Source organism: Rhinopithecus bieti, unplaced genomic scaffold (genome assembly GCF_001698545.2).
Source record: "Rhinopithecus bieti isolate Rb0 unplaced genomic scaffold, ASM169854v2 scaffold_64314, whole genome shotgun sequence".
NCBI lineage: Eukaryota > Metazoa > Chordata > Mammalia > Primates > Cercopithecidae > Rhinopithecus > Rhinopithecus bieti.
In genome coordinates, this window is record NW_016824620.1 from 105881 (window position 1) to 119447 (window position 13567).

The window sequence follows — 13567 nt, forward strand, 5'->3', positions numbered from 1 at the left end:
GATGGTCTCGATCTCCTGACCTCGTGATCCGCCCGTCTCGGCCTCCCAAAGTGCTGGGATTACAGGCTTGAGCCACCGCGCCCGGCCTTTTTTTTTATAAAGGCTAAATGATATTCCATTGTGTGTATATACCACATTCATTTTGTATCCATTCATCTGTTGATAGACACTTGGGTTGCCTCTACCTTTCGGTTATTGTGAATATTGCTGCTATAAACATTTGTGTACAAATACATGTTTGAGTCCCTCTTTTTAATTCTTTTTGGGTATATACACAGACATGCATAGATAGATAGATAGATAGATAGATAGATAGATAGATAGATAGATAGATCATATGATAATTTACAAAATATTTTGAGGAAGTACTGTACAGTTTTCTACAGTGGCTGTACCATTTACATTCCCACCAGAAATACACAAGCATTCTTAATTCTCCACATCCTCACCAACACTTGTTATTTTTTGCCTTTTTGTTTATAGTTATTCTAATATGTGTGAAGTGGCATTTCATTGTAGTTCTGATTTGCATTTCCCTAATGATTAGTAATGTTGAACATCTTTTCCTGCATTTTCATTTTTTAAAGAAGTGGAACATAATACAGTTTAAACGTCTTTTGTACTTCCCTTCTAATCTGTTTCCTTCTCTTTATGCCCAAAGGTAACTTCGTTGAAGTTGATACATATTCTTTTCATCCTTGTCTTTACACTCCTATATTAATATGCATGTATTCATAAACATTACACTACAAAGTTTTGTTTTGAAATCTAAGTTGTATCTAGCTGTGCTTTTCATTCTGCACTTGCCTTTTCTGCTTGATGTGTGTTTTTGAGACTTATCTGTGTCAACAGTAGCATTCATTTCAACTACCGTATAGTAGTATTCCATTGAAGGATTGCCATAACTTATCTATTCTACTTACTGCTTCCAATTTGTTGATAATACAAATGCTGCTGTGATGAACATCCTTATATTTACCTCCCTGTGGTCATGTGGAGTATGGTTTCCCCTAGGGTATACTCATTCAGCAGTTTATTGGAATTTTCTATATAACAAGCATTGTTCTGGGCAGAGGAATACGTCAATCAACAACAACAACAAAAAAAAAAAAAAAAAGAAAAGAAAAGGAGAAAAAAACAAAACAACCATCTCTGCTCTTAGGGAGTTTATGTGAAGTGAGATTATTGGATTATAGAGTACTTGAGTCTTTGCTCACTTAACAAGAGTATTTTAAGAATCTAGGTGACAAATTCCTGACTTTATGGAGTTTATGATCTTACAGGTATATTGTCAATAGGAATGAATGCCATGAAGAAAAGGGAAGCAGAACCGAAAGATGGATACTGTTGCCTTTCTGAAGGGGAACATTTGAGTAGAGACTTGAATGAAAGGGAGCATGAAGGACACTGGGAGATGATTCTTTGAGCTGAGGAATAACAAATGTAGAGACTTTGTGGAAAGAATATGATTAAAGAATGGCAAGAACCTCATTGTCACCCAAGTGTGGTGAGCATGGATAGTCTGGCTGGGGATAAAGTGGTAGGGTGGGCAGCCAGGGATCAGGTCATGTACAACCTTTTTAGTGTCCCACAGATTTTAGATTTTAAGTGCAGTTGAAAGTTGGAAGATAATGTGGTTAGACCTTGGACTAGAGATAGCCAATAGATGTGGTGGGAAGTGATTCGATTTGAGATATGTTTTTTGTTTGTTTTTAATTTCCGGGATACATGTGCAGGATGTGCAGGTTTGTTACATGGATAAACATGTGCCATGGTGATTTGCTGCACCTATCATCTCATCACCTAGGTATTAAGCCCAATATACATTAACTATTTTTCCTGATGCTCTCCCTCCCCCTGTCCCCTTGACAGGCCCCAATGTGTATTCCCCCCTCCCCCGCCATTGATGTGTCCATGTGTTCACATTGTTCAGCTCCCACTTATACGTGAGAACGTGTGGGGTTTGCTTTTCTGTTCCTGCGTTAGTTTGCTGAAGATAATGCTTCTAGCTCCATCCATGTCCCTGCAAAGGACATACTCTCGTTCATTTTTATGGCCGCATGGTATTCCATGGTGTATATGTACCAGGTTTTCTTTGTCCAGTCTATTATTGATGGGCATTTGGGTTGATCCCATGTGTCTGCTATTGAGAATAGTGCTGCATGAACATACGTGTACATGTATCTTTGTAATAGAATGATTTATATTCCTTTGGGTAGATACCCAGTAATGGAATTGCTGAGTCAAATGGTATTTCTGGTTCCAGGTCTTTGAGGAATTGTCACACTGTCTTCCACAATGGTTGAACTAATTTACATTCCCACCAACAGTGTAAAAGTGTTCCTATTTCTCTGCAGCCTCAACAGCATCTGTTGTTTCTTGACTTTTTAATTTAATTTTTTTGAGACAGAGTCTCACTCTGTCATTCAGGCTGGAGTGCAGTGGTGTGATCTCTGCTCACTGTCACCTCCACCTCTCAGCTTCAAGCGATTCTCCTGCCTCAGCCTCCTGAGTAGATTTGATTACAGGCGCACGCCACCACACCTGGCTAATTTTTGTATTTTTAGTAGAGATGGGGTTTCACCATGTTGGCTAGGCTGGTCTTGAATTCCTGACCTCAAGTGATCCTCCTGCTGCGGCCTCCCCAAGTGCTGGGATTATAGGCATGAGCCACCCTGCCCAGCCTATTTCTTGACTTTTTAATACTCATCGTTCTGACTGGCAATAGATGGTATCTCATTGTGGTTTTGATTTGCATTTCTCTAATCATCAGTGAGGTTGAGCTTTTTTTTATGTTTGTTGGCCGCATGAATGTCTTCTTTTGTAAAGTGTCTATTCATGTCCTTTGTCCACTTTTTAATGGGGTTGTTGGGTTTTTTCTTGTAAATTTGTTTAAGTTCCTTGTAGATTCTGGATATTAGACCTTTGTCAAATGGAGAGATTACAAAATGTTCTCCCATTCCATAGGTTGTCTTTTTGCTCTGGTGATCGTTTCTTTTGCTGTGTAGAAGTTCTTTAGTTTAATTAGATACCGTTTGTCAATTTTTACTTTTGTTGTGATTGCTGTTGTCATGAAATCTTTGCCCATGCCTATTCCCTGAATGTTAGTGCGTAGATTTTCTTCTAGGGTTTATATAGTTTTGGGTTTTACATTTAAGTCTTTAATGCATCTTGAGTTAATTTTTGTATAAGGTGTAAGGAAGGAATCCAGTTTCAATTTTCTGCTTATGACTTAGTCAGTTCTCCCAGCACCATTTAATAAATAGGGAATCCTTTCCTCAGTGCTCGTTTTTGTCAGGTTTGTTGAAAATCAGATGGTTGTAGATGTGCAGTCTTATTTCTGAGTTCTCTATTCTGTTCCATTGGTCTAGGTGTCTGCTTTTGTACCAGTACCATGCTGTTTTGATTACTGTAGACTTGTAGTATAGTTTGAAGTCAGGTAGGGTTATGCCTCCACATTTGTTCTTTTTGCTTAGGATTATCTTGGTTAATCTGCTTTTTTTTGGTTTCCTGTGAAATGTAAAAGTTTGTTTCTAATTCTGTGAAGAATGTCTGTGGTAGTTTAATGCGAATAGTATTGAATCTATAAATTACTTTGGGTAGTATGACCATTTTCATGATGTTTTGATTCTTCCTGTCTATGAGCATGGAATGTTTTTCCATTTGTTTGTGTCCTCTCTGATTTCCTTGAGCAGTGGTTTGTAGTTCTCCTTGAAGGGGTCCTTCACTTCCCTTGTTAACTGTATTCTTAGGTATTTTATTCCCTGTAGCAATTGTGAATGGAAGTTCATTCATGATTTGGCTTTCTGTTTGTCCGTTGTTGGTGTATAGGAATGCTTGTGAGTTTTGCACATTGATTTTGTATCGTGAGATTTTGCGGAAGTTGCTTCTCAGCTTATGAAGCTTTTGGGCTGAAACGATGGGGTTTTCTAGATATAGGATCATGTCATCTGCAAACAGAGACAGTTTGACTTCCTCTCTTCCTATTTGAATACCCTTTCTCACTTTCTCTTGCCTGATTGCCCTGGCCAGAACTTCCAATACTATGTTTAATAGGAGTGGTGAAAGAGGGCATCCTTGTCTTGTGCTAGTTTTCAAGGGGAATGCCTCCAGTTTTTGCCCATTCCGTATGATATTGGCTGTGAGTTTGTCATAAATGGCTCTTATTATTTTGAGATATGTTCCATCAATACCTAGTTTATTGAGAGTTTTTATTTTATTTTATTTTATTTATTTATTTTTTGAGATGGAATTTTGCTCTGTTGCCCAGGCTGGAGTGCAGTGGCGCAATCTCAGCCCACTGCAACCTCCACCTCCCCTGTTCAAGTGATTCTTCTCCCTCAGCCTCCTGAGTAGCTGGGACTACAAGTGCGCGCCACCATGCCCAGCTAATTTTTTTTGTTGTATTTTTAGTAGAGACAGGATTTCACCATGTTGGCCAGGCTGGTCTCAAACTCCTGACCTTGTCATCCACCTGCCTCGGCCTCCCAAAGTGCTGGGATTACAGGCGTGAGTCACTGCACCGGGCCTATTTTATTTATTTGTTTATTTTTGAGACAGTGCCTCACTCCATCGCCAGGCTGGAGTTCAGTGGCACGATCTCAGCTCACTGCAACCTCTGCTTCCCTGGTTCAAGCAATTCTTCTGCCTCAGCCTCCCGAGTAGCTGGGACTACAGGTGTGTGCCACCATGCCTGACTAATTTTTGTATTTTTAGTAGAGACGGGGTTTCACCATGTTGGCCAGGATGGTCTCGATCTCTTGACTTTGTGATCTGCCCACAGCGGCCTCCCACAGTGGTGGGATTACAGGCATGAACTACCACGTCCAGCCTATTGAGAGTTTTTAACATGAAGGGATGTTGAATTTTTTCCAAGACTTTTCTTTGTCTTTTGAGATAATCATGTGGTTTGTTATTTATTTATTTATTTATTTAATTATTTATTTATGACATGGAGTCTCGCTCTGTCACCCAGGCTGGAGTGCAGTGGCATGATCTCGGCTCACTGCAAGCTCTGCCTCCTGGGTTCATGCCATTCTTCTGCCTCAGCCTCCCGAGTAGCTGGAACTACAGGCGCCTGCCACCACGCCCAGCTAATTTTTTTTATTTTTAGTAGAAGGGATTTCACCATGTTAGCCAGGATGGTCTCGATCTCCTGACCTCATGATCCTCCCATCTTGGCCTCCCAAAGTGCTGGGATTACAGGCGTGAGCCACCGCGCCCGGCATCATGTGGTTTTTATCTTTAATTCTGTTTATGTGATGAACTACGTTTATTGATTTGCTTATGTTGAACCAGCCTTGCATTTCAGGGATGAAGCCTACGTAATTGTGGTAGGTAAGCTTTCTGATGTGCTTCTGGATTCTGTTTGCAAGTATTTTATTGAGGATTTTTGCATCAATGTTCATCAGGAATATTGTCCTGAAGTTTTTTTTTTTTTTTTTTTTTTCTGCTCTGTCATCCCGGCTGGAGTGCGGTGGCGCCATCTCGGCTCACTGCAGGCTCCGCCCCCGGGGTTCATGCCATTCTCCTGCCTCAGCCTCCCGAGTAGCTGGGACTACAGGCGCCCGCCACCTCGCCCGGCTAATTTTTTGTCTCGATCTCCTGACCTCATGATCCGCCTGCCTCGGCCTCCCAAAGTGCTAGGATTACAGGCATGAGCCACCGCGCCCGGCCAGTTTACTTTTTTTGTTGTTTCTCTGACAGGTTTTGGTATCAGGATGATGCTGGCCTCATAAAATGAGTTAGGGAGGAGTCCCTCATTTTCAGTTTTTTGGAATAGTTTTGGAAGAAATGATACCAACTCTTCTTTGTACCTCTGGTAGAAATCAGCTGTGAATCCATCTGTCCTGGGCTTTTTTTTTTTGGTTGGTAGGCTGTTCATTATTGCCTCAATTTCAGAACTCATTATTGGTCTACTCAGGCATTCAACTTCTTCCTGGTTCAGTCTTGGGAGGGTGTATGTGTCCAGGAATTTATCCATTTCTTCTAAATTTTCTAATTTATTTGCATAGAAGTATTTATAGTATTCTCTGATAGTTGTTTGTATTTCTGTGGGGGTCGGTGGTGATATTGCCTTTATAATTTTTTATTGTGTCCATGTGATTTTTCTCTTTTTTCTTCTTTATTAGTCTAGTTAGTCGTTTATTTATTTATTTATTTATTTATTTATTTATTTATTTATTTTTGAGACAGAGTCTCGCTCTGTCACCCAGGCTGGAGTGCAGTGGCACGATCTCAGCCCACTGCAACCTCTGCCTCCTGGGTTCAAGCAGTTCTCCTGACTCGGCCTCCTGAGTAACTGGGATGACAGGCATGTGCCACCATGCCTGGCTAATTTTTGTGTTTTTAGTAGAGATGGGGTTTCACCATGTTGGCCAGGCTGGTCTCAAACTCTTGACCTCAAGTGATCTGCCCACCTCAGCCTCCCAAAGTGCTGGGATTATGGGTATTTTATTAATTTTTTCAAAAAACCAGCGTCTGTATTTGTTTATTTTTTTGAAGGGTTTTTCGTGTCTCTATCTCCTTCAGTTCCGTTCTGATCTTGGTTATTTCTTGTCTCCTGCTAGCTTTGGGGTTTGTTTGCTCTTGGTTCTCTAGTCGATTTAGTTGTGACATTAGGAGATCTTTCTAGCTTTTGGATATATTTTGAAGATAATACCTACAGAATTCTTCTACGGATTGGATATAAGGTATGGAGAAAAAGGAAGGGAGGCAAGGATAATGACGCTTTTTTTTGATTAAGCTAAAATACTAGGAGTATTTTTCACTCAGCGCTAAGAAAGGATCAAGTTGAAAAAAGTTTGAAATGCTTATTAAGTATCTTCAATGTTTGACATTAGAATACTAAATTTCAGTCCAAAATGATAGTAATGGTTTATACTCTCACCAGTTTTATATGATCCATTTGGGTGAAATCTAGATTTGGGTGCCTCTTCAGCAAGAGATAGCATGTCAGACTGCTGTTCTGTGAAGATTCATTGACAATCAGTGCACTAAGGGCACCTATCATTTAAAAAACAAAAACAAAACAAAACAAAAAAACCCCACTTAATTATTTTGTGCAAAATCAGTCGTGAAGTAAATTCTGTAAAGTTAGGTTTATTAGGTTTATGTTTTTATACCTTGAGTTTTCTTTAATTGGGATTCACCTGTTTTTGTTTTATTTTTAATTCTAGATGCCGGCTCTGGTATGGAAGAGATAGAATTAAGCTGGGAAGATTATCTAGAAGAAACAGGGTCCACAGCAGTTCCCTATGGGTCTTTTAAACATGTAAGCAATAACTATATTTGCCTTATTGGTGTTATATCCCTTTATTTCAAATCTCTGTATTATCATTAGAGAATTTAAAGTTATTTTAATTTGTGGTACTTGAAAGAATTTAAGAGCTTTTTCTTTCCTCCTGCCCTCCTGCCACACTTAGTAAGAACACTTGCCATATTCTTTTTTTTTTTTTTGAGACGGAGTCTCGCTCTGTGGCCCAGGCTGGAGTGCAGTGGCCGGGTCTCAGCTCACTACAAGCTCCGCCTCCCGGGCTTAACCCATTCTCCTGCCTCAGCCTCCTGAGTAACTGGGACTACAGGCGCCCACCACCTCGCCCGGCTAGTTTTTTGTATTTTTTAGTAGAGATGGGGTTTCACCGTGTTAGCCAGGATGGTCTCGATCTCCTGACCTCGTGATCCGCCCGTCTCAGCCTCCCAAAGTGCTGGGATTACAGGCTTGAGCCACCGTGCCCGGCCTTTTTTTTTTTTTGAGACTGAGTCTCGCTTTGTCACCCAGGCTGGAGTGCAGTGGCGAGATCTCGGCTCACTGCAAGCTCCGCCTCCCAGGTTCACGCCATTCTCCTGCCTCAGCCTCCTGAGTAGCTGGGACTACAGGCACCTGCCACCATGCCTGGCTAATTTTTTTGTATTTTTAGTAGAGACAGGGTTTCACCATTGACAGGATGATCTCGATCTCCTGACCTCGTGATCTGCCCGCCTTGGCCTCCCAAAGTGCTGGGATTATAGGCATGAGCCACCGCACCCGGTCACACTTGCCATATTCTAAAATCCTTTTTGGTTTTGTATATTTTCTGCCACTCAATGCATGACTTATCTTTTTGACCGTTTATGAACGTTCCTTTATTTTTGTCAAAAAACCTTGTCATAAATTGAAAAAAAATTATTGCACTTTGTTGCATTTACTTTGTTGCATTCATTGAAAGTAATTTCAGTAGCATTATTTGCTGTCACTCTTATTGAGCAGAACATAAGTATGACATACATACTTACATGTCATATTAGTGACCTGTGCAGTCTGGTTTTATGCCCTAACAACCCAGTTTAATACTTTGTCAGTGACAACATAATTGCCCTGTGTAATGACTTTAGAATGTAAGAAAGTACCCCAAATTTTGTTCATAGTTTATATCTAGACCTAGGTTTTTTTCTGTTGGGGGGCAGTCAGTGTCTTAGTCCGTCGCCCATCACAGCTCACTGTAGCCTCAATCCCCTGGGCTCAGGTGATCCTCCCACCTCAGCCTCTTAAGTAACTGGAAGTACAGGTGTGCACCACCACAGCCAGCTAATTTTTAGTCGAGATAGTGTTTCACCATGTTGGCCAGTCTCAAACTCCTGGGCTCAAGCAATCTTACCGCCTTGGCCTCCCAAAGTGCTGGGATTACAGGCGTGAGTCACTCTGCCCATCCTAGACCTAGTTTTTAACCTGTTTACTCTAACTCCCTCTTAAAACACACAGAATAATTAATTCTAAAACTACTTATTTCATATTTGTCATAGTCTGTTTGGGCTGCCATAGCAAAATGTCGTAGACTAGGTGGCTTAAACAACGGACATTTATCTTCTCACAGTTGTGGAGACTGAAAGCCTAGGTGTGTAGCTGCTTTCTGGTGAGGGCCCTCTTTCTGGCTTGCAGATAGTTGCCATCTTGCTGTGTCCTCACATGGTAGAAACAGAAAGAGCTCTCTGGTGTCTCTTCTTAAAGGACACCAATTCTGTTAGATCAGGGCTCCATCCTTCTGACCTCTAAATGTTTGTGCCTTTCCAAAATTTATATGTTGAAACCTAATTCCAACTGCAGTGGTATGAAGAGGTGGGGCCTTGGGGAGGTGATTAGGCCATAAAGGCTTTTTCTCATAAATGGGATTGCGCCGTTATAAAGGAGGCTTGATAGAGCTTGTTTGCTCAACTTCCACCATGTGAAGACAGCAAGAAGGCACCATCTTTGAAGCAGAAAGCGAGCCCTCACCAGATCCTGAGTCCACTGGAGCCTTGATCTTGGACTTTCCAGCCTCCAGAATTGTGAGCAGTAAATTTCTGTTGTTTATACATTTTCCAGTCTAAGATATTTTGGTATAGCACCCTAAATAGACTAAGACAACCTTCATAAATGGCCTATGTCCAAACAGTCATACTGGAGGTTAGGGTTTGAACATACAAATTTTGGGGTGAACCGTTTAGCCCATAGCAGTATTCCATAGGGCATAGTTCTTTTTTTCTAGGATTTGTGAAGACACTGACGCACAATCAGTGTTGTCTGTGATTTTGTGAGGTTTGACCATATTATTTTAGCTGTTGTCTTTATATGGTAAAGAGTCCCGCCATTCTCCTGCCTCAGCCTCCCGAGTAGCTGGGACTACAGGCGCCTGCCATCATGCCTGGCTAATTTTTTGTATTTTTAGTAGAGATGGGGTTTCACCATGTTAGCCAGGATGGTCTCTATCTCCTGAACTCGTGATCCGCTTGCCTCGGCCTCCCAGAGTGCTGGTATTACAGGCGTGAGCCACCATGCCCAGGGAGTCCCACTATTTTTAGTTTTCCATATGTAAAAACCCAGGCATGTTAGCTGCCCTTTTTGATTATTCTTTGTTCATTTATCTCTCTTAAAGTGGTGAGAATTACATATTTCAGATAAGGATTTTATTTCATATTGAATTGATTAATCTTTTGTAATTGTTTTCAATATTCTTTTTTAACATGGAAAGCCTGTTTAGTGGTGATATAATAGCTTTGAATTCTTGTTTTTGATGTTATTCTTATTCTGATATGTATGTACCCAAGCTTATTTATTTGTACTGATATTCAAATGGAGAACAAATTTTCTTACAAAGATTCTGGTTCTAAAAAAGTCATGTTAAAGAAACAGATTTCACCTCTTCCTCTTTGAATGACAAAGCCACCAGGAGAGTGGGAAACAAATGCAAAACTTCTTTATTGTCAAATGTACGAAATTTTAGTAAATCTGAATCATAATCTGTGGTGAAGGGCTGCCAAATACAGTGAAAATCACGCATGGGTGTGGGAAGATTCTGCGATGGGATGCTTGTGGCTAGCAGATTATAGGCAAAGCTGGTAGAACTCAGATCTCCAAATCAAAGGAGATGGATGTGCAGGCCTATGGCAAGAGTTTTACAGGATCCAGTTTGGAACACAGGAGGGAGGAATTAGAGATCAATCAGATTTGCAGGGAGAAAGCATCTCCAAGAGTGAAAAAGCCTTGTTCATGTGCATTCTGGTGGAAGGAAAGGCACCCACTGTGGGAAAGGCACTAAGTGTTACCTGCATGCTCTAGGACAAAAACTTTAAATTGTTAGGGAAGGATTACAAACTCTTATTAATCCTGTGACAAAGATACAGACCCATTATACCCGCGAAATAGAAGGGAAAATAAGCCCTCTGTACCTTGGGAGAGGGATAGGAATACATACTGTAGCATTATGGATTCCCTGCTGTTGAGGTTGAGGGACAGGTAGAATCACTGAGAAATTCTCACCCTCTAGACCCAGGGGCACAGAGCCTCCAAGACTGTGGCTGAATCTCAGGGAGTACTCTCCCCTACCTGTTCCTCACCACCAAGTTAGAGTGTTGAAAAATGGCGGTCTGTTGTATGGGAGAGGCAAGAGCATGGAAAGGAGATGGTCTCTGAGGTGTAGTCACCAACAAAAGACCTAAATCTGAGGGTGGAACAGCAGACATTGAGATAAAAAGAAAAAAACCTCTGGCAAATGAGCTATACCCTAAATCCTAGATAATACTAGAGGAATTTGGAGCCTGTGGTGTACTTGTGAATGTACCGTAGCAACAATAAAACACAAATCCAGCTTCACTTCCGACTAGATTAACTTAACTTTCTCTCTCAAACTAAAGGCCTAAGAAAGGAAGAAACATGCCCATTTCCAGGCATAAGTACTATTTGCCTCAGTCTTGACTGTTCTATACATAATGTCTGACTTCCAACCAAATGTTATGGGGCACATAAAGAAGCAAGAGACAAACAGCAAAGCGTCAAAAGACAAAGCAATCAATAGAACCAGACTCGTGACGTAGATGTTGGAATTTTAAATAACTGTGATTAATATGTTAAAAGCTCTAGCAGAATAGGTGGAAAACATGCATGAACAGAAAAGGAACTCCTGCAGACGTGGAAGCTATTAGAAAAAATGAAATAGAAATAATAGAAATGAAAAATGTGATAAAAAAGTTGAATGCCTTTGGTAGGCTCACCAGTAGATTTGACATAACTGAGGAAAGGATCCATGAACTTGAAGACAGATCATTAGAAATAGCCCAGATTGAAATACAAAGAGAAAAAAAGAGTGGGAATTTAAAAGAGACCACAGCAACCAACAGTATGAGATAATATCAAAAAGTGTAATATATTTGTAATTGGAATCTCAGAAGGAAAAAGAGCGAGGAAAAGATATTTGATGAGATGGACAATTTTCCAAAGAAAAGAAAGATACTATACCATAGATCCAAGAAACTCAGAGAATGCAAACAGAATAATTACTAAACAAATAAAACACGCCCAGACACATCACATTCAAACTACTGAGAACCAAAGAGAAAGAGGACAATTCTTTTCAGACACTATGCAACCCAGATAGTTGGGTAAGATTTTTAAGATGTTGAAAGAAAAAAACTTAACCCGAAATTCTATATCTAGCAAAAATTTCATCCAAAAGTGAAGGAGAAATAAAGACTTTTTAAAGGAAAACAGAAAGTAAGGGAATTTATTACCAGGAGACCTGCACTACAAAAAACAGTAAGGAAACTTCTTAAGACAGAAGGAATTTGATATAAGACAGGAACTTGGATCTATACAAAGAATTATGGGAGTGGTATAAATGTAGATAGATACAAAGTTCATTTTTTCTTTTCTTTTCTTTTTTTTTGAGACGGAGTCTCGCTCTGTGCCCCAGGCTGGAGTGCAGTGGTGCAATCTCGGCTCACTGCAAGCTCCGCCTCCCAGATTCACGCCATTCTCCTGCCTCAGCCTCCTGAGTAGCTGGACTACAGGCGCCCGCCACCACGCCCGGCTAATTTGTTTTGTATTTTAGTAGAGACGGGGTTTCACCGTGTTAGCCAGGATGGTCTCAATCTCCTGGCCTCGTGATCTGCCCATCTCGGCCTCCCAAAGTGCTGGGATTACAGGCGTGAGCCACAGGCGCCCGGCCGTATAGATACAAAGTTCATTTTTTCTTAATTTCAGTATCTCTAAAAGATAACTTTGAAGCAAAACTAGTAGAAATTTACTGTGTGTGTATAGCATATGTAACTGTAATAACACAAATGATGGAGGATTGGGAGTATACCATTCTAAGATCTTTATGTAACATATGAAGTGGTAAAATGTCATTTGTAAGTAGACTGCAATTAAAGATGCATATTGAAAACCTTTCGGCAACCACTAAATTAAAAAAAAATTGTAATATATATATGTACAACTTGCCATTTTAATACTTTTAAAATTATTTATTTATTTTATAGACAGGATCTTATAAAAGTAAGACCCTGCCCAGGCTGGCATGTAGTGGTGCAATCATAGCTTATTGTAACTGATTTGCTTTAATGCGACCCCCAGAGCAAATGCCAGAGAAAAGGCAAGTAGGCAAGGCAAAAAAAAAACTTTATTTACAAGCCAATGTGAGGGAGGGGCGAGGTTCACCGGCCTCCGGCGATGGAGGCCGATGAAGTCGCTCCGGCGTTCTCAGGCGAAGTTCCTAGGTCCGCACAGGAGCAGGGGCCAAGGAAGTTCGCTCCGGCGCTCTCGGGCGAGGTTCCTGGGTCCCGCGCAGGAGGAGGGGCCGAGGAAGTTCGCTCCGGCGCTCTCGGGCGAGGTTCCTGGGTCCCGCGCAGGAGGAGGGGCCGAGGAAGTTTGCTCCGGCGTTCTCGGACAAGGTTCCTGGGTCCCACGTACGAGGAGTGGCCGAGGAAGTTCGTTCCGCGCGCCCGCCGGGAGCGGCTTTTATGTCCTGGACCCGGGAGTGGGAGGGCAGTGGGCGGGACATAGGCGGGTCGGGGGCGGGGTGGTAGGCGTGGCTAGGCGGGTTCCGGTTCTTCTCCGTCGGAGGTCGGGTTGCGCCTGCGCAGTTGACCCATGTCTTTCCCCAGGCGTGGGAAAGTTGACGGTGAAGGACCCGGAACTGCGCCATCTTGCCTCTGTTCTTCCAAACAGTAACCTTGAACTCCTAGGCTCAAGCAATCCTCCCACCCCAGCATCCTGAGCATATAGGACTACAGGCATGCACCACCATGCCTGGCTAATTTTTTTTTTTTTTATAGA

General features: G+C 41.5%; 1 protein-coding gene across 13 annotated transcripts in view; it reads left to right on the top strand.

Annotated features, from left to right (window-relative positions):
• The window catches only part of SFMBT1 (Scm like with four mbt domains 1), a 148708-nt gene that overhangs the window by 88991 nt on the left and 46150 nt on the right, over positions 1–13567 (top strand). For 12 of the 13 annotated variants that reach the window (XM_017862496.1, XM_017862487.1, XM_017862494.1 and 9 more), the window contains one exon: positions 7179–7273. In XM_017862496.1, coding sequence (XP_017717985.1) covers positions 7179–7273 — 95 coding nt within the window. Of the gene's footprint in view, positions 1–7178; positions 7274–9206; positions 9304–13567 lie in introns of all 13 variants that reach the window. The other variant, XM_017862498.1, reaches the window with a different exon arrangement.